The sequence below is a fragment of the Astatotilapia calliptera genome, chromosome 19 (assembly GCF_964374335.1).
Source record: "Astatotilapia calliptera chromosome 19, fAstCal68.1, whole genome shotgun sequence".
In the NCBI taxonomy this organism is placed as follows: Eukaryota; Metazoa; Chordata; class Actinopteri; order Cichliformes; family Cichlidae; genus Astatotilapia; species Astatotilapia calliptera.
In genome coordinates this window covers 23,390,422-23,410,129 of record NC_137440.1, presented here as the reverse complement: position 1 = coordinate 23,410,129, position 19,708 = coordinate 23,390,422, and the positions used below count along the sequence as shown (strand labels likewise).

Genomic DNA, 19,708 nt, shown 5'->3' with positions numbered 1-19,708 from the left:
ATACATAATAGAACAGATAAATCATGCAACTTTTCCTTTCTTTAAACAGCATAATGAATTATTTAAATCCTCATGGGAATCTGGTAGGAATGCTTGACTGTGCGGTAGAAGAGTTTTTGTTTTTTTTACCTGTACTGTTTGGGATCACTGGGTGATTTGATGATCTCTCTGTCACCGACATTATCCTCAGCTTCCCCCCCTCTTCCCGAGTCCCCGGCAGCCTGAATTTCCTCCCGGGACGCCGGCTCTGTAGCTTCTGCTGAAGCTCCCACTTGGACCGAGCCCGGAGAGTCAACCGCCGGGGCGTTTCTTGACTTGTTTGTTTGCGGCATCCTCGACAGAGATGACGAGACTCTGGCACTGCAGGCTGACAGCCAGGGGCGACCACAAACAACAGGACAAGTCGCTGTCAACGGCAATTTACTCCTTAGCGCGGAAGCACACCGTGTAAGCCTGGACAGAGCAATGATGAAGACCTGACATACGAGTGTGGGGGAGAAAAAACAAAGCTAAAGTTCAGCGCTCTGCGTCTAAAACAACACAGATTAACCAAGACTCTCGCTGTGGCGTGGGCCTATAGATGTGAAACTGACCTGTCACACACATATGGACACACACAACACCGGCTAGCCAGCGCCCACAATACAGCTATTCATACAACTGTCTGGTGGTTTCGCTCTATTCAGCTGGATGTCAGCTAAAATCCGACCCTGTCTCACCAGCCCGCAGCGAAACCTGAACCTATCATCTCACAGACCACCAAGAGCAAGTGGACATTTGAGAGGAAACACGAGTGAGAGAGGAAGGATTTAATGTTAACAAGCCGTGTCTGGTTCTGTTAGATGGTATTTGACACAAACGAAATAGAGCCGGAGTGTTTATTTTTTAATCTACTTCTACTTCTTTTTTTTCCTTTTTAGAAATACTTCACGAAGCCAGTCAAAAACAATGAAGCCATACCTCTCTCTGCCGACAGCAGAAGGGCCTCGGTGCCTGCGAATGTCCCCCACAGCAACAACGAGTGCTGTGATTTGTTGAGAGGAAGACGCGCTGAACTATGACGGCCGATGATTGGCTCTAGAGACAAGGAGGCGTGGTTTGGGTGTCAACACGTGTGCGCTGAGCAGTCAGGAGCGGTTACGTTGTAACAAGCTTCAGGCCCTGGACGGGCAACGACAGGCAGCCACCTGGATGCAAACAGACATCTGTTTATGATTATGACCAATAGATTGATAATATATCTTACCGGCCGCTTGTCATAACAGGTAAATGTCTTAGTTTCTCATCTCCTCATGCAACATGAACTCTCAGAGCTCTTTGAAGTGAATGCTGTCTTGTCAGCTAGTGACATAATAATAATAGTATCTGTACTTCAGAAAAACTGCCTCACCACACAGGTTGCACTTGTGAAGTCTTCACATATGGATCATTGGGTTAGGGACCACTAGGTGGCAGGCACAGGCCACGGGGGATAGGGGGGCAGGGGGGGGTTACTCCAGATCCTTGAGGTTTATCTAGCTTTAAGACTTCCATTAGAGGACTATCCTTTAGTGTTGTTTTCATCAAATGCCAAGAGCTTTTAAGATGTGCATTAATGCATTCAGCACATTTGCAGGGAGATACTTACCACAACAGATGAGAAGATAACAAGAGGGGGAAAAAAGAAAGTTTTATTTCCCCACATTACAGCATTTGGGTATGTTAACAAAAAGACCTAAAGCGAGGGTTTACTGAATTGGTCTAATATACCTTTACTTCAAACGTTATGTCACAGTCAAAGAGTTAAAAGCATCATCCTATGAATAAGCCACGTTGACATTTGTCCAGCGCTCCTCCTCGGCCTTCACTCAGCAGCGTGTTGGCATTTCCCCCCCTCCGCTGTGCCAATATGTCCTCCCCCTCACTCACCAACTCTCTCTTTTCCTCCCTGTCTGAAGCCAATCTGATTTGCCCCTGGGCTTCTGTCGGCAGAAAGAGGTGATAAACACCGCAACCATGACAACCGGCGAGCCAGACACACGCCTGAGTTCCTGGATCCTAATGGCTTCACTTGGCATCCTCTCCTCTTTTAATTCATCAGGTCCGGCCTTCACCTGAGTTGATATTAAGGCTCTCTGGACAGATGAAGGCGCCATGATTCCGCTACACTTTGAGCTCTCTCATCCAGTCTTTTAAGATAAGAGTCTATCAGCTTGTGAGATGAAACAGTGTTAACACTAAAGCATGCACACTGCTTTAATTAGACCTCAGGAATTAGTCACTGAATAAATATTTCCTCTGTCTGGATAGTATTAACGCAAATGCAGGAATATTGATTCTTCTGACAGCGATTTTCACAAACAAATCCTACTGATCACTAATGGAGCCTCTGTGAAAACACTGTCACTGGGACAAGGCATGTGAGCACAAAGCGATTGCTCACCCAAAATTGCAAGGCCGTGGTAATAGCAAGGATAAGCACCGTATTAGAAACTCTGTGAAAGTGCCTTTATGTGTGTCTCCATGCGAAAACTTTCAGAGCAAAAATGGCAGGCTTGAGCTGGTGATCGATTGGACGGGCGTCCACAGACTGTGAACCTCACCTTTAACGCTAACACACATGGCCTTTTCCTGGTAAAATATATTGTATTCGTTTGGCTGCAACGTGAGCCATCATAATTTTCCGCCTTTTTTTGGTCCCTCTGTATGACTGAGCCCAAATTGAAGTTCACATCGGGCACCTCAGGCCTCCCCCGCAAAATGTGTCTGCGTGAAAATGGAATGTAGAATGCAGCCAGCTGAATCAACATAGGTAATATGAATGTGTCCCCCTCGGACACCTTCCTTGAGTCACGGGAAGCAGCAGCAGCAGCCTTTACCTTAAGACTCTGAGAGGGCAAGGTTCCCATAGCAACTGATTTGAATCCTAATTAAAACAGGAGATTTGATTAATTAGTTCAATGATGTGTGTGAGAATGTGTGTGTGGCATGACTGTTTGCATGTGTGTGGGAGTCTGCATGTTCTCGTGAGTCACGGTGTATCTCGTGTGTAAATGAGGATGGGGAGGGGTGGTGGTTTTATATATGCCTATACGTGTGTGTTTATGTGTGTGTTTATGTGTGTGTTCGTGAGCCTGTGAGTAATCCTTTGAATCACTGCCGTGTCTCCAGCATGCGTGTGTGTGTGTGTGTGTGTGTGTGTGTGCTATGTCTCCCGGGAGGCTTGTCCTTGCCTGCAGTACTACTGTGTGAATCAGAGGTGAGGCCTTTGGAGTTGCCCTCTGCTTTAATCTGGAGCTAATGACAGAACCACCTGCCCTCCTGGCCATCCTCCCCCTCCTTCCAAATACCTATTCCGTCTATCTGTTGGCTCCCTCTTGCACTCCCCCCTTTACATGTTCAGCCAACCCTCACAACCTTCCCCAAAATGCTCACTGTCTCCCTCCCACACTCAGCTTGTTTTATTCCCTTTTTCGCTCCTTCTGTCCCTCTTCTCTTTCACTTGCTTTCCACATCCTGCCACAGAGTGCATGATACTTCTGCCTGCATCTCTGATTGCCTCATCGCATTGAGTAAGCAGAGACTAGGGGGCAGTGCAGGCCCCAGTGAAACTCAAACACGTGTTTGGGGACGACTCAACGCTATGTGAGCAAGATGTAGCTTTAAGGAGCTCTTTCGACCAAGGAATAATCTGCGTCCTTATTCTTGTTGGTGCTCGTTCTTAAGTCTTGAGTTTGTGTGCCCTCACGCACGGAAGCCAGTCCCGCCGGAGATCGCGTGAGCGAAGGCATAATTGGAAAGAGCTGCAAAAACTGGGATGACCACTTTGTGTGATGTGTCCTCGGTGGAAAGAAAGATGGAGTGAGCAGGGAGAGGAAAACAAAGGAGGAAGAAATCAAAGCAAGTAAACCAGACTGAATTGACAAGAGCCCACAGGAGAATCAAAGTAAGAGAGTAACGAGGAAAGAAGGGGAGAGAGAAGGAAAGGAAGGAAGAAAAGATGTGTATTAAATAAGGAATAAGGAAAAGTATGCTCTGACAGAAAATAATTCACATGAGAGGAAGGGAAAGCCTTTGGAGAAGGAGCAAGCGGAGGAGGAAGAAAGGAGAAGTGGCTCAAATGAAACAGCATGACTCCCCATCCATTTCAACACTGGACAGCTCCATAGACAGCACTAGGCCAGTATAAATAGATCCCCTACTTTAGAGGCCCCGTCAACACTCTAAAAAAGTACTTTATGTGCTCAGAGCGGCTCCTGCCCCCAGAGAACAGACACACAGGTATCTGATGGTGCCTGATAACCATCTTCACTCAGTTCCTCTCCGTTTGTTTTCTTAATTTAGGGAGCCTCCACGGTTCAACAACAACACCTCTGTGAGAAAAGAGTGTTTTTCTCCCAAATTCTCCATCACGGGCAGCATTCTGCCCTGAGGTGGACAGTAATAACCCCAGGTCTGGCATCACATTACCCCTGTCACAGAGATTACAGTAATATCTCAGGACAAAAACCCCATGCGTGATTGAAGCTTATTTATAAACACAAGCATCCCTGCATGGTGTAGGCGAATTAAATGTGTGCATGCCTCAGTAAGCAATCCCCACGAATGCATGTGTTCATGTGGCTGTGCATACATGCCCCGCATCAGCCAGCCTGTTTCCATTGCGAGTGAGCGTTAAGTAGCCTTGTGGGGAAGCTGTAATACAGACTAATGCACCTGAGAGCCCTGAAATCTATAACCATCATCTACATCTCCCTGATATTACTGGAACCGTCTTACTGTTTCTGATAGGAATCTCCAGAGACCCCCCCCCCCCCCCCCAATCTTTACTCCTGTAAGGAGAGAGAGAAAGAGAGAGAGAGAGGAAAGAGAGCACTAAGGGAGAAATGCACCTCTCCATTTCCTCAAGGTTATTCACCTTAATGCACGCTGAAATCAATGTGAAATTGAACTGAAAATTGAACTTTCAGCTCAGTAATGTGGAAGACATGTTGTTATTAAATCTTTTCCTATAGCCATGAAACCGGCTGACTGATAGTTGAACGCTTTTGAATGCGTGTTTTCAAAACCATGGCACCATGGGGTGTTTTATTGAGACCCTCCCCTTGGTCCGCTGGAGACGCCGGGCTTCACGGGGGCTCCATAGCCGCCACTTAGAGAAAGTATCGATGGAGCATCAGCCACCTAGCAGGCTGTGATTAGCTGATGTGGGGAGCTCAATTCAGCGTTGGTAGGGGGGCTTCATTGCTCTCGATCTGGGCGGCATCTGTTGCGCCCACCACCCCCGTTTGGCAGGACAGGTGTTTTGATGTAGGCCGCGCACAAACTTCTGGGTCTCGCTGTAATCTCCGCTGCGGCCCCCCTCATAGAAGTCACCACAGTTTTCCCGACCGGTACCGTGTTTGTGTGCGCGTGTGTGCGTCCTCGAGCGCGCGCGCGCGCACGACGAAAGCCAGCTGGCACGAGTCGCCATGGTAACACACACCGGTTTCACGAAATCCGTCGGTGCTTAAGGGCAAGAGAGGAGAGATGAATAAACTAATGAGATTATAAATTATTGTCGGTATAGCTGAACAGTCGGGGTATTTTTTTTTTTTTTTTACCGGGATGCGTAACCGGGCAACGTGAGGAGAAAGTTTATGGGGCCCATTGTCTGTGACTCTGTTGTGTCTCCTGTAATCTGTTTATGATGAGGAACTGAACTGGCTCCTCTGGTGAGGAGGAACCCACCCTGCGCGCTTTGGCCTCATATAAAAACTAGCAGGGCAGCCGCCTTATTGCATGATTAATTCCGGCGCCTGCCCCCCTCTTTTCCCCTCCCTTCTATGAATTACCTAGTTGTCTTTGAGATGAGGAGAGGATTCTCCATTATTACGCCCAGGTTACAACTCCGCGCATTGCACGTCTGTTCAGCAGACCAGTGCCGCAGCTCCCACGGGCTGCACTGTGGAGAAGCGGACCTGCATCCTAAAGCCAATCGTTTTTTCCCTCTTTTCCTCTCTCTCTCTAGCTCTCTCTCTCTCCCGGTTTTTATCCTCCACCTCATTGCAGTCTTATCACGTCTCTCCCCCCCCCCACCCGCTCTGGTCCCCCCTCCCTCCCCATCCGCCTCAGCCGCTACAGGAGAGGAGAGAGGGAGCGAGAGAGAGAGGGAGAAGAGTGCGGCTGAATGTGAACGACATGTCGACAGTCAGCCTCTAAAGTGTTTTCTCGGTCGTTCTCTAATTCTTTGGCGGCGGACTGAGTGAGTATTACCCGCATCCCTGCTCTGCTAAGCGTCGCTGTGTGGATCAGAGAGGCTGGTGAGGAGAGACAGACAATGAGGAATGCAATTGGATTGCGTTGCTCTGCCAAGGATTTTCATACATAGCCTGGTAAATGTCTTAATAGGTTCTGTTAATGACTAGGCTGTTTAATTGGTCATGCCTTAATTATTCTAACTATTACAATTTGTGTGCGTAATGTTAGGGGCTAATTGATTTTCTTGAAAGGCTGTGAGCTATCCAGGCTCATATCCCCATACATTTGATCAGTGATGCTGCTGCTTGCCTGATAGTGCAGATCTGTGCTGAGAGCAGGGGCCCATGTAAAAGCCGGTGTGAAGCTTGGTGAGTGTGTATTCTGACGGACAGAGAGGACAGAGAGATAGAGACTGGAATTATGTGACATGAATAATATGGTGAAGAATAAGCAGTGACTGTCATCTCTGGTTCGCTTGCGTCAGTGTGCAGGTCTGGAGGAGAGGGGAGAGTGAGAAGAAAAAAAAAAACTCAGAGAGACTAAAGAAAGACAGGGAGGGAAGCCACACCTGTGTCAGGACGGTTTTCAGATGGACATGAAGACAGAAGGACAGAGACAGACGCACGCAGAAGCACAGGCAGAGTTCTGGGCTGCCACCAGTCAGTGCTTAAGTCCTTTCGTTTCTTGTTACCATAATGATGCAGAGCTATGCCGACTGCTGACTAGTCCACTCGGCTGATTGGAGAAAGAGGCTTGACTGTGTTTCTTCTCATTAGGTAGAGATGCCCATCCACTAAAGCAGACTCCTAACAGGATGGATCCCAGTGGTCTATCTGGACTCTGTATTGATCTCCTCTATACAGGGGGGCCACGGTCCAATAATAAACAATACATATCTAGACTGAAGACCCAGTGGGACTCTGAATGGGCAGTATTTTGTATTGTTTTCCAATTTGTCCAAAACTGTTGAGCATGTAAGCCTGTTTTCTCCTGTGAAGCACAGATGCTCTGAACACTTTCATACACTGATGACTGTTTTTCACTTCTCCTTATGCTTTCTTCCTTTAAAATCGTGAGGTTTTCCAACAAGTATTGCAGCATTACACTGGTTTGTTATGAAAGCTCACACTCATCTACACGTGTCTAGCTACCTGTTTCTGTACTTGGCAGGCTATAAAAGCCTACTTTTTGGATATGGTTTGACCTTTCTCACATTGTGTGCAACACACACGCATGAAACTTGGCTCCAGCACAGTTTCTCTGTGAGGCGGGCGTACATTGTGTACAGGGCAAGAGGAGGGCTTTGATGTAATCAATATCAGATTTCAGCTGTTTCACTGTGAGCTCTCATCCTGAGTGGCAGCCTTGACTGACTTCTTGCTGCTTATGCAATCCCACTCTTCTCTCCCACCTCACCCATTTCCTCTTCTTTTGTACCTACTCTCTGCACATTACCCCTCCTTTATATGTCTGCCTCTCCTTTACTCCTTCCCTTCCCCTTGTTCCCATTTTTCCTCCTCCTCCTCCTCCTCCTCTTCTCATTTCTACCTCTCCCTTCATCTTTTCCCCGTCATAATCATCTCCGTGATTGCTCTTCCTCTCCCGGGCGGTGATGTTTTCACTCCTGCCTCCTTGTCTAACTCGCTGATGCTAGATTATTGCTGTATGATTACAGCTACCATACCATCATGATCATTATTGCATTTCGCATGGCAGTGTTCAACACTGTATGAGCAGATCGAGATGCTTTATCCAATTTAGATCTCATTAAGACTCGAGAGGAAATATCCCCGTGCAGCACTCACAATCTCAGCTGTTTTTCGCTTTTCTTGTCTTTGTTGTTGTGCCAGGAGTTCTGCAACTCATTCTCTTGTTATTACCGCGCCGCTCTCATCATCGTCACGACCATCATCGCTATCGCCGTCAGTTCACGTCCCTGCCTGTCGTCGCACTGATTCACACCACCCCCACCTTTTGAAATTTTTTTTGAAGAGTTTTGATTTTGCAGCAAAGCTTTTCACTCCACTGTCATTATCACAATAATGATTATGACAGGACTCGATGGCTGTTGATAACCCAACGTATTTTTCTGATTGATAATATGGGGTATTTTGTGCCTCATCCTTCTGTTCTCTTGATTGCCATTCATCTTATTAAATGGAGCAGTTCATTAGACAGAAGCGTTATGAGTCTGATTTGCATTCACCCATATTCATATTGCATACATTAAAATAACACATGCGTGACATTTCGGCTTCACCCGGCATTTGAAAACACAGATGAATACATTCATCACAAGCTTTGCCCACCCCCTACCCCAGCACTCAGAAAGCCACTCGGAAAAAGGATAAAACGTGATTCACAGGTGAACTAGCCCACGTGCGTGCCTTTGTTTTGCATTTTCAATGTCAACATTTGAATTTTTAATTCAAAAGAGACATTGTAGCAGCTGAGAGATTCTTCAGCCTGTTGTTTTGTGTTGAAATCAATTTGTCCTGGTTTTGTAAACCCTCTAAGCCTTGTTTTCCTGTTATGAATACAAGCACATGCATACATGGTTGACGGCTATCATATCATACTGTGGCCTTCCTGTACAGCTTCATTCCACTATAATGCTGTTCCGTCCCCATGACACTACACTCTGTGTGATTTAACATTTATTTTCTGACTGCTTTAGTATGCCTCTGATGTATCATCCATCTGATTCATCCTGAACTGACTTTTGCTGCTGCCTCCCTGGCTGTTTGCCCTCTGTTAACAATGCGTTTGTGCGATTGTGTGTGCGTTTGCCTCACCGTGCAGTGCGGTGAAGGCCTGATGCCGGGCTGTAGCCGCAGGCTGTTGAGCTGAGAGGGAGAAGCAGGAGGATGCAGTGGGTCACTCTGGCGGTGGCCCTGGGGTGTGCGCGTCTCTCCCAGGCGTCGCACACCCCCACCCCTACCCCCACCTCCACACACACCCCTCTCGTGGACAACTCCGAGGAAGAAGTGGACGAGCCGTGCTTCGAGCCGTGCACGTGCGAGGTCAAAGAAGGTGTGCTACACGTGCACTGCGATGGGCGGGGCTTCACAAATGCCAGCCAGGTATGGCTTTCTTCATCATTTGTCTGGCCACGCATGTGGAGCTGCACTTTACTGCGCTGTCACTTATCTTATTATCTAATATATCTCCCAGTCTAATATCCTGCCTCTAATGTGGCTTAGGGCTGTTTCTAACTGCTAAATTTATGTAATTAATAAGATAACTAATCAGACCTCTAATTAATCATTCAGGTGTCACAGTCATGGGTCCGCCCTTTCAAACTCAACCTCCAGAGGAACTCTCTAAGGCGTCTCTATAGCAACGGGTTTCAGCACCTTGGCAACGCAGTGTCGATAAACCTTGGCAACAATGCTCTCCAGGACATCCGAGTGGGAGCATTCCACGGGCTCGCCAAACTGAGACGTCTGTACCTCCACGAGAACAAGCTGGAGGTTTTCAGAAATGACACCTTCGCCGGCTTAGAGGCTCTGGAATACCTCCAGGTAGTCCCGAAGAGTTAATCCGTGTTGATTATCCACGATTGACTTAATTATTGACAAATTTGTCCAGGATTACTATAGATAGCTGTGACAGAAATAATCAATGGCTAGCAGGTGGCCTGTGTGAAAGGATCTCCTCAAAATCTCTGTGCATTTTTGCAAACGGAGAGCTCTCAGTTGAGTTTACTTTCCAATTCGAGCAATTACTCATTCGTCACATCTTTTCTTTCTTACCTGCAGGCCGACTACAACGTGATCAAACGAATTGATAGCGGTGCTCTGAGGTTCCTCTACAAGCTTCGTGTTCTCATCCTGAATGACAACCTCATCCCTAACTTGCCTCCTCATCTGTTCAGGTTGGATTCTGATTATTTTACTGCAGAGCTTTTAAATTATGCCAGGACTGATCTGTAGAAATATCAGTGTCTGACACAATTAGTCACGCTGTACTGCTGAATTAATGTTCCTGTGGCATACTATTTCATATCATCAGAGATGGATTAATCATCAGATAAAATGCTGGCTCCTCTGTGATGGAATGTGTGAATTTTATTTTACTATAACAGTGTCCTTTCATGTGAACTAGCAAACTATATCCCTCCTCCTCCTGTACCAGATCCGTGTCTCTGACTCATCTGGACCTGCGGGGAAACCGTCTGAAGAGCCTGGCATATGCTGGGACCCTGGAGTACGTTGGCCGCTCCCTGATGGAGATACAGCTGGAGGAGAATCCCTGGAACTGCGGCTGCGAGGCAGTGCAGTTACAGCAGTGGCTGGGTCAGATTCCCTACACGGCGGTAGTTGGGGATGTTACATGCGAGTATCCCTTCCACCTTCACGGTAAAGACCTGAGGGAAATCCCCCGCAAAGAACTGTGTGCCGACCTGCCAGATAAAGAGCTGCAAGCAGTGGGGAGTGGTCCATCAGCAGGATCACAACCCCAGCATTTGCCCCCTAACTCTAAACACCAACCTGGGCGAGTCAGACCAACTAAGCCCTCCTCTATGGTGCACGGCTCCCGCCAGAACACACATACTTCCTCCACTTCGTCATCCTCTTCCTCTGCAGAGCGTAAAGACAGGGAGAGGCACCCAAGGCCGACTAAAAGGCCTCGACCCTCCAGAACATCCCCCACGCCACGCAGTCTGATGCCCAACCAGAATCCCCCGGTGGCTGGTTACCAAACACGGCCCCCTATTCCCATCATCTGTCCCCTGGGCTGCACTTGCAACCTGCACATAACTGACCTGGGTCTCACCGTCAACTGCAAAGAGAATGGCTTCCTCAATGTGTCCCAGCTCACACCTCGGCCTCTCAACGGCCGCAAGCTCTACCTGAGTGGAAATTTAATACAGAGGATCTACCGCACAGACTTCTGGAACTTCTCCAGCCTCGACATGCTTCACCTGGGGAACAACCGCATCTCGTACCTTCAGGAGGGCGCTTTTTCCAGCCTGACGAGCCTGAGGAGCCTCTACCTGAACGGAAACAATCTGGAGAGGCTGAGCCCCCACATGTTTCTAGGATTGCAGAATCTAAGGTAAGAACCTTTTGGATCAGTCACACCATTTACTTCTATTCACTTCAGACATACATATTAATTAAAACCTCATCAGCTTAGGTATTTAGAGATTTGTTTATAAGTATGTGGAAATTAATTTCACTGTAATACTGGAACGGCACAGAGCAGAACATTTTGATTACCATTATGCCGGAGTTTGATTGAAATGGAAGGTGCCCAGTCTCTTCCAGAAGTGTCATTTGTTAGTCACGCTGCCTGATGCCATGCTTCAGTTTGGGTGTGAGTGACAACGTGAAAATTAATGGGTTTTTGTTGTATTTGCATACAGAGGTGTCGATAAGGCGGTGAGACATTTGGATTTTTTGCCAGGATTCTTTTTTGAAGAATAAGAAAAGCTTAAAATAAAAGCACACTGTCAGAGTGATGCATATTTATGTCATCATCAGAATAAGACAGTTCCTTGGTTAATAACCTATATCCAAAGTCAGTCATTAAACAGTGAGGAAGACAGCAGAGCAGACTGCAAAGACCTCTTTTAGCCTTTTGGCTTTCAGCTCCACTATTTTATATTTAAAGACAGGGTTCAGGAAAAAAAAATCTCCATAGCCATTTATTTGACTATTAATCAATAATAAAAATCCTCTCTGGACTTTTCAAAATGTCTACCTCTTAACCTCTTGTTAGCCTTTGTTAGCGACTTAATGGTGAGGGAGCTGTACAAGTCATTTAAACCAGATCCATCACTTATTCTAGCAATTGCACTACTGGATGACTAGCATGCACAGAGAATTCTCCAGCTGTACTCTGCACATATTTCTGTTATTTAAAAAAAAAAGAGTCCTTTTAATTTGATCTAACAAGATAATCTGATACGCAAAGGCCAGTGTTAGTAGTCATCAGTGCAAAATTACACAATTTTATTTGATAGTGATAAAGTTTATGGCTGCGAACAGGGGATGAGAAGATGAAATCCAATTTCTGGTGTGACTTTGTGACATGAATATTCATTGATGTGTTTGCCATGCACGGAAGCGGGACATACTTGGAAGTTAAATGTATGAAAAGGCATCAAAAGGAATGACTAATTTATGCAGAAAGGAAAATGACCTTAGTGCATCACGAAATGACGAGATACAGCTTAGATACAACATACCGATAGTCTCTTTGCTTGTAAAGTCTGTGACACTGCCATCTTCTCTCCTGTCTATAGGTACCTTTATTTTGAGTACAATGAGATCCGTGAAGTCGATCCCGGCACTTTCGACTCCATGCCATCCCTCCAGTTATTGTTCCTTAATGCCAACCTGCTGCGGAGTCTCCCTCTTGGTGTATTCTCCAGAGTCAATCTAGCCCGCCTAAACCTTCGAAACAATCACCTGCTACAGCTTCCGATGGAGGGCGTGCTTGAACACCTCACCGGACTGGTACAGGTTAGTGTAAATTACTACATTACTAACCGTATTTACTGAATGGCTGTGGCGGTGTGGATGCAGGTGGATGCTTGAGAACACAATTCTGGTCTGCTAACCTCTGTGTGTGCAAATGAGTCAGATACCTGGCATGAGGCTTTCAGCTAATTTAGGCCAAATAACATGTATTTTGCTGACTGACAGTTGCCGGGTGGAAAAATAGAGATTATTGAATTGGATCACCCCTGTTGATTTGCTACACAAAAATGTGCATAATTATACAGAGCGTATTTATTTCAAATGTCAGCCGATGAGATTAAAAGAACTAATAGATTGCCAAGACACATTATATTATCACAGCTTGATGAAATAAACAAAACAACCTGAAATCTTGGATCAAGCCATGGCCACGTTTAAAAACTTCTGGCAGCCCCTGGTCTCCTGGCCTCTGGCACAGCTGCAGTTTTCTCTGTCATCTGTAGCGTCTGTTGTTTTGCAGGCTCTGCTGTGGCTTGTGGGACTATGGTTGCGCCTCAGGTATTCTAATTGGAAAATTGCAATTGACTTGATTTGCATAAGTGGTCTTAATAAATCAGGAGCTAAACTGGAGAAAGCTGAACCTCTCAAGTTTTTGTGAATGCTTGTAATTAAAGTACCTTTCAGTAAATAGACTGTATAAACTGCTGTTATGTGGTAAATCCAGCTTTTTGTGAGAGCTTACCTCGCACATTTGACTGCAGCTTTATGTGACTGGTTGCTATACACAGCGCACCAATAAGGACAGAAAGCGAGGTGTTACATTTTTTTTTAAATTATCCTGCTTCCTCTCACTTCAGCAAATTTAGTGTACCAGGCTTTTCTTAGACAGCCCGAGTAGAATGAGGTAAGGTGGGTGTAGATTAGCCCGAATGTCATTGTGAATTTCCATTTTTCTTTGCTCCATGCAAAATTCCTGATCCTAGGTAGTGTGGGTGAGACTGGCAGTTCAGAGGCTGTTTCTAAATCTTTGCTCGAGGAAGGGACGACAGTAGTTCACGGAGCTGGAGGAGCCATGTAAAAGTGTATTATGGGTTTTTCTTTTGCACTGTTATACACCTCTGATGTCCAAGAGCATTAAAGCATTGACCAAATGGAAGCACACAGTGGGCTGTATTCATAAAGCTCAGTGGTACGACCATTGTAGTCCCTCAAATCTGTGCCACAGTAATTGAATCCATTCATTTACCAGGGTTGTTATTACTCTGACAAAGCCACATTAAGGCTGCCCATAGACCACGTAAAATAATGTGACAATGATATCACCTGTTGACTTACTGCTGGCCTGTTTGAAGCTCGGGATGAGGGATTTCTGGGCGCTGGCGTGTGCTTTTGGAGCCAGAGTTTGCACAGAAAAAAAAAAAATCAAAGGGTAACGCAGATGGAAACGGGGTTTAGCTCGCAGCTGCAGTAAAAAGCAGTCCATTTTGTTAATCATAAAACAGCAGCATGTATAGCTTAGAGTCATTGTCACCATCAAGAGCAGGATTATACAGTTACACCCACTTATATACACTGATATGAAAATACCCTGCTGATGTCAGTGTAATTAAAAAAAACAAAAAAACAATATTAGCGTGACACCAGGGAGAAAAATTCAAATCACTCTGGTGTTTATGATTTCTTAACTAGAAAACGAATAGCAGCTCAACAGCAGATGAACCTTAAAAGAAACTCGAGTTAGGTGACTCAGTATCTGAGAGGATGCCAGAAATAATATATGTACAGTTCAGAAACACATATGTCTTTCTCAGTAAATGCAAAGGACGTATTGTGCAGCAGAGCAGCGCTTCCCTGTCATTGCCAGCCGTAATGAAGAAACTTGCCCATGGCCATGTTTCACTTATATAAACACAAACAGCAAGTCTGTCTCTGTCCGGCGATAACAGCTGTAAAATGGCCATTTGTTGCTTTTACACTTTGGTTCTGTGTGGATTACAGAAACAAGATGTGAAGTGTTAGAGAGATTTAGAGGTGGTGGTAGGTGGATTTGCTTATCTGGACAGAGCTATGCTAGCTGCTTCCAGGCCTCTTCTAGCTGTAGCTTCATATTTAGAGGGTTTTTTCTTCTGCAGATGTAAATATGGAATCTTCTCAACACAATAACAAGCAGTCAGAATGTTTATGAAAGTGAAAACAAGTTATATTTTCTTGCAATACAAGCCAGCATTTCAACTGAAATTGCACATGAAAGGCATTTTTTTTTCTTTTTTTAAATAAAAGTGAAAGCATCTGTAATCATTTTAAACGGTGCTCTGAAAAGATGTGTTTTCTGTTTCAGCACAAAAGACGTCTTTGGTCTCATTGACTGGCTAAGTACTCTGATTTAGCATTAAATGCCAACTCATGCAGGTGCGCTGTGAGGTGAAATTTCTTATAGAACAAAGGTGGGATTGATAAGAGTAATGTCGTGTTAATAGCCACTCAAATTAAATTATGTGTAGGTAGCTAAACACATAGGCAGTGTTACCAAAGAGCTATTAAAATGACTTAATGTAGTAAAAAGTTAAGTTCTTTGTCAAAGAGTTTTCAAAAGAAACAAACTGAATTCCATTATAATTCTTTTTAAACACAGAAGCTGTGACTGTGCACTTGAAACTGGGATTTTTGTCCATAATGTGTTCACATACGGAGATATAATAAATGGCCATAACTATCTTTAGCAGCTGTGACAAGCAAATTCTTCTTCTAGGGTCTACAGTCTGTTTGGAAGAGCTGATAGAACCGCTTCCATCGCTGGGTGCTCTTTCTCATTTTATTTTATTTTTTCCTCAGACCCTCATGTCCCCATAATAACAGTTTGCGGCACATTTCAAAATCAAGATATCTCATACAGCTGCATTAAAAGACAGTGTTTATTTTCCCTCCGAATAAAAGATCAAGGGCTTCTTTCCAGGCTCGCCATGTTGCGCTGATGTTCAGCAATCACACGGAGGCAGAGATGCCAATTTCTTCACCGACACCAGCCTCAGTGGACCAGAAACTCTTGCTCTTTGCTCTGTGCTATTACTACCGCTCTCTCTCCAGCTACATAAAACACAAACAGCTGGATAGAGAAAGTTCATGCCCCTTCTCGAGGGGTTGTTGAAGTCGCTCGGGAAAATATAGGAAATCGCTATCTGAGGTAGAAGTCTATGAAGGGAGCACGAGCACACCATGAAAAATAAATTACAACACTTCAAAAAATAGAATAAAATCAAAATCTGTGTGAGTGCACTCAATACCACAATCTGATGAAATATAGAAGTGTAAGTGGAGAGCATCGATACGTTAGTGCTTTGACATAATTCTTTGGCTTTCTGTGCATAGCATCTCACACTCTACCACTGTAGCCGTAAAGACAGATTTTAAATGTACACGTTTTTCAAAATAAACACAATTTTGCATATGCTGCAGGTTCTTCTTCAGTCTTTTCGTGTCCGCTCTGTGTGTGTGTTATTCAAAAGACAATGAAACCCATTCATCAGTATGGAGAAGGCTTGGCAAGCTGAAGCTCAGGGGCGTCTCGTCACCAGAGACTACAGCAGAATCCCTGCGCCAGAACTTCCAAAACCTGCTTGTATTGACTCTATTTCTGTGAACTAACTGGAGCAATTCTAATGACTGACAGGATGTTTGGGCAAAGTGATCAATTAGAAGGCACACAGCTCACTAAGAACGTTCTGAATTTCTCCCCTGATGTGAATTCTTTTGTAGCTCTCAAATAAAGTTTGGATGATTATTGCCTGATCTTTGCTCTCTGTCATAATGATAAAAACCCACAAGAGCAAATATGCTCTTCTGCGGTTAAAGCAGGGCCATTTCAGTCTTTTATTTAAGTCAGGCTGAATATATTTTCTGACAAAAGAGGGTTTCCAATATATCATCGCAGGCTGGATTAAAGCAATGAATGCTGGTTTGGTTAGTGTGCCACTTTTTATTGTCAATTTAGTGTACGTGACTTACTCCAAGCCTTTGTGTTCACAGAACGTGCATAATGGTATCATGCGCTCATATTTTCCCCGCACCTGCCGGGCTAACTGAGGGTCTATAATTTCCTGTCACAACACAAGCTGTGATTGACAAGTTGACAGCAAATCGCACACTAGGTGACCAGGCGTATAAATTGTAAACAGTGTTGGATGTGTTGGACAGATGCTTTGAAAAGAGAAGGGGATAAAGCCTTTGGGATTTGCGTGAAAGAAAACAATAAAATGCTTCAAGAATTTCCACCAGATGTAAGACTGTCATTATGAAAGTTATGAAACAGCAAAAACAAACTGACACTTTGGTCATGCAGTGTTTCTTTAAAATGTCACTTTGCTCATTCGCGCTGCGTTAGAGGCTAGATGCGTCACAGTAATGCGGTGGATGCTTTTCAGTGGACTTTTAATATGAGTGAGTGAAAACTGCAGCATAGTTTCTCTTCACCTTCCAGTTGCAATTACGCTATTATGAAAGCCACACAAAAAGCCCACAGTGGGCTAACTTCAATAAAGTGAAGGAGCATCCGGTTGTTCAGTGTGAGGCATGAGGAGGTAGCTGTATCATGGCTCCCACAACAGCAATGCTGAATCATCTCGGAACGCATCCATCTATTCCTGCAAGCCAGGGAGATAGCCTAACCGAATTAGCATGACAACATTTGTGCGAGCTCCTTGGAAGTGTGACAGAGAGAATATCAGCTTTCATTGCCAATGTCATTGCTAAAGATATGGAACAGATGAGTTCTGTAGACAATACAACGTGATGTAAGTGATTCCCTTCGTGCATAATCTGCTTTAAGCTTTTCAGAGCGCGGCAAAGTGAATATTTGAGTTTGTTTTAAGGCGCACAATCAATAGCTGGCAATGAGAAAATGGATTTGCACGCATACCTATTGGATTATAGCACAGGGGAGAGTTGCATCACATCCCGTTAAAAACAAAGTGCTGTGATACTCTTGCACGCTCGTCACAGAAAAGCTGCCGGTGAGTTTTATGAACAAGCACTAATATAGAAACTCTGAGCGGTGTCTATTCAAAACTTTTTTCTATGAGAGCCCTCGCTGCTGGGAAGAGTTGAATATTGAGGATATATCCAGCCTGGGCACCATCATCTGGTAAATGCAAGCACTTTAGTGTTTTGATGACCCTATAATGAGAGTATTTACATAATCTGTGCATTCATCACATGCATATTTTAAAAATAATTTGGAGCTACTGGTCAGTGTGGAGAGCCATTATATCAATTCTGAAAAACTCATTTTCCAAACCTTATTACTTGGAAAGGGTTAGAGATATCATTTTTCTGGTTGTCATCTAAATAGGAGTCGGAGCCATCGGCCCATTCTTCAGCACAAAGTCAGGGAAATTATCTACTGCACGGCAGACCAGTAATTACACTATAACTACACAATGACAACACACTGTATTTTTAATGTATTTCTCCAGGTGGACCTGCAGCAGAACCCATGGGAGTGCAACTGTGAAGCTGCTCCACTGAAGCGTTGGCTGGAGGGGCTCAGCGCTGTGGTTGTGATGGGAGAGGTAGTGTGCCATTCCCCGGATAAGACCAAAGGTGTAGACCTGCGATCCCTCTCCATGGAGCTGCTATGCCCTGAGCTGGAGCCTCAAGAGGACCAGGACCAGGAGGAGCAGACGGCCACCTCCACGGCTGCAGACAGAGGCGTGTCGGTTGACTACCCCGGCTCAGGCGTCGATCCCCTTCCGGAGAAGAATTCAATCCCTCTGTCGGTCTTAGTGCTCAGCCTGCTTGTGTTGTTTGTCTCTGCTTTCTTTGCGGCTGCAGCACTAATCGCCTACGCCCTGAGGAGGAGAGACAAGCTGCCGTTCCGCCGCCAGGGAGAGGTGGATTTGGCCGGCATCCAGATGGAGTGCGGGATCTTCACCGAGCAGACGCACCACCATCATCATCACCACGGCCTCCCGGAGACGCCGCCTCTACCTCCGCCTGAGCACAACCACGTCTACGACACCATTCTGCCCCCAGAGGCCGCCGCCAAAGGCCCTAACCCTGCGGCGGCATCGCACATGTGTAGCAACCCCATCTACAAAGATGAGCAGCAGCAACAGACGTTTGCAGCTTCGAAAGAGTGCGAGGAGGGTTACTGCTCTGCAGCAGAGAAGGAGAGGGAGTGGGCTCTGGAGGTGTCCTCGTCACCCATCAACACTGTTACAGGAGCCATGGGACCACTCGCTGGCCTCCACGGGAACGGCATCCTGTGCCCCACAGTAATCGACAGCCAGGGCCCCACTCCTAAAGTGGAGCTGGTGGACTGTCTCTTCAGACTCCCAACTCCTGAGTTCAGAGATTTGCCAGATAGGTATGTGAGGCCCCCGCCCCGCTACCCTCACCCCCAAGACTCCAAACAGGACACGAGACCCGACCAAACGCTCGTGGTCACCACCACCACGAGCTCCACTCCAGGTGGTAGCAGTCAGAGCGAACAGGGAGCTGGAGAGCAGAGAGCCAGACTGAGGACCACACCAGACTACATGGAGGTGTTAGACCGCTCTTACCAGTTTTAACGGGCCTCCTCTTTCTCCCCCTCCTCATCCTCCTCTTCCTGCTACCCATCTTCTCTTGTCTCTTCATCATCTCTCTCTCTGGTGGTGAATCATTCAGTAACAATGACTTCTGTACAGAGGTTGGCTTTGAGAGGAGCCTGTGGGGGAGCGGGACTACACTACACGCTATGTTTATTCCTGGATAACGAGCTGAGGTCACTTTTTGTATTTTCCCCACTACTGGCATATAGGTTGGTTTTTTGGCAAGGAGTAGCTGATCACAGATCTCTGCCTGGAGGCAAAACTTCAGCTGCAGCTACTACAGTATCCTTTTCTTTTTCTTTTTAAAGTACTGAGGCTCGGCTTTTCTACTCGGCGCCACAATTAGCGGGAGACGGCATGGTGGTGGTGGTAGTGGGCGTTGATGCTCATAATATTGCTCTCAAAAGACCTGCGTGGAGGTGAAACATACCAGCTCTTCAAAGCATCATCAAACACAGAGTCGTGAACTGT

At 45.7% G+C, this 19,708-nt stretch overlaps 2 protein-coding genes across 6 annotated transcripts in view; one reads left to right on the top strand and one right to left on the bottom strand.

Moving 5' to 3' along the window:
• Nucleotides 1-1,097, bottom strand: part of LOC113011805 (nardilysin-like) — a 32,592-nt gene extending 31,495 nt beyond the window's left edge. The window contains exons 1-2 of one of the 3 annotated variants that reach the window (XM_026151568.2): nt 961-1,097; nt 130-476 (exon numbers count right to left, since the gene is read on the bottom strand). In XM_026151568.2, the coding sequence (XP_026007353.2) occupies nt 130-332 (203 nt within the window). In that variant the 5' untranslated portion in view covers nt 333-476; nt 961-1,097. Of the gene's footprint in view, nt 1-129; nt 477-593 lie in introns of all 3 variants that reach the window. The other 2 variants (XM_026151570.2, XM_026151569.2) reach the window with 2 other exon arrangements.
• Nucleotides 1,098-1,141: 44 nt separating this feature from the next.
• LOC113011806 (SLIT and NTRK-like protein 3) lies at nt 1,142-19,352 on the top strand. 3 transcript variants are annotated; one of them, XM_026151575.2, is made up of 7 exons: nt 1,142-1,265; nt 9,022-9,302; nt 9,492-9,743; nt 9,981-10,096; nt 10,357-11,280; nt 12,473-12,692; nt 18,119-19,352. In XM_026151575.2, exons 2-7 carry the CDS (start codon nt 9,087-9,089, stop codon nt 19,214-19,216), a joined length of 2,826 nt encoding a protein of 941 aa, XP_026007360.2. In that variant the 5' UTR covers nt 1,142-1,265; nt 9,022-9,086; the 3' UTR covers nt 19,217-19,352. The 3 variants fall into 3 exon arrangements, with proteins under 3 accessions (XP_026007360.2, XP_026007359.2, XP_026007358.2); XM_026151574.2 differs by lacking the exon at nt 1,142-1,265 and adding an exon at nt 6,087-6,223; XM_026151573.2 differs by lacking the exon at nt 1,142-1,265 and adding an exon at nt 6,192-6,353.
• Nucleotides 19,353-19,708: the final 356 nt, after the last annotated feature.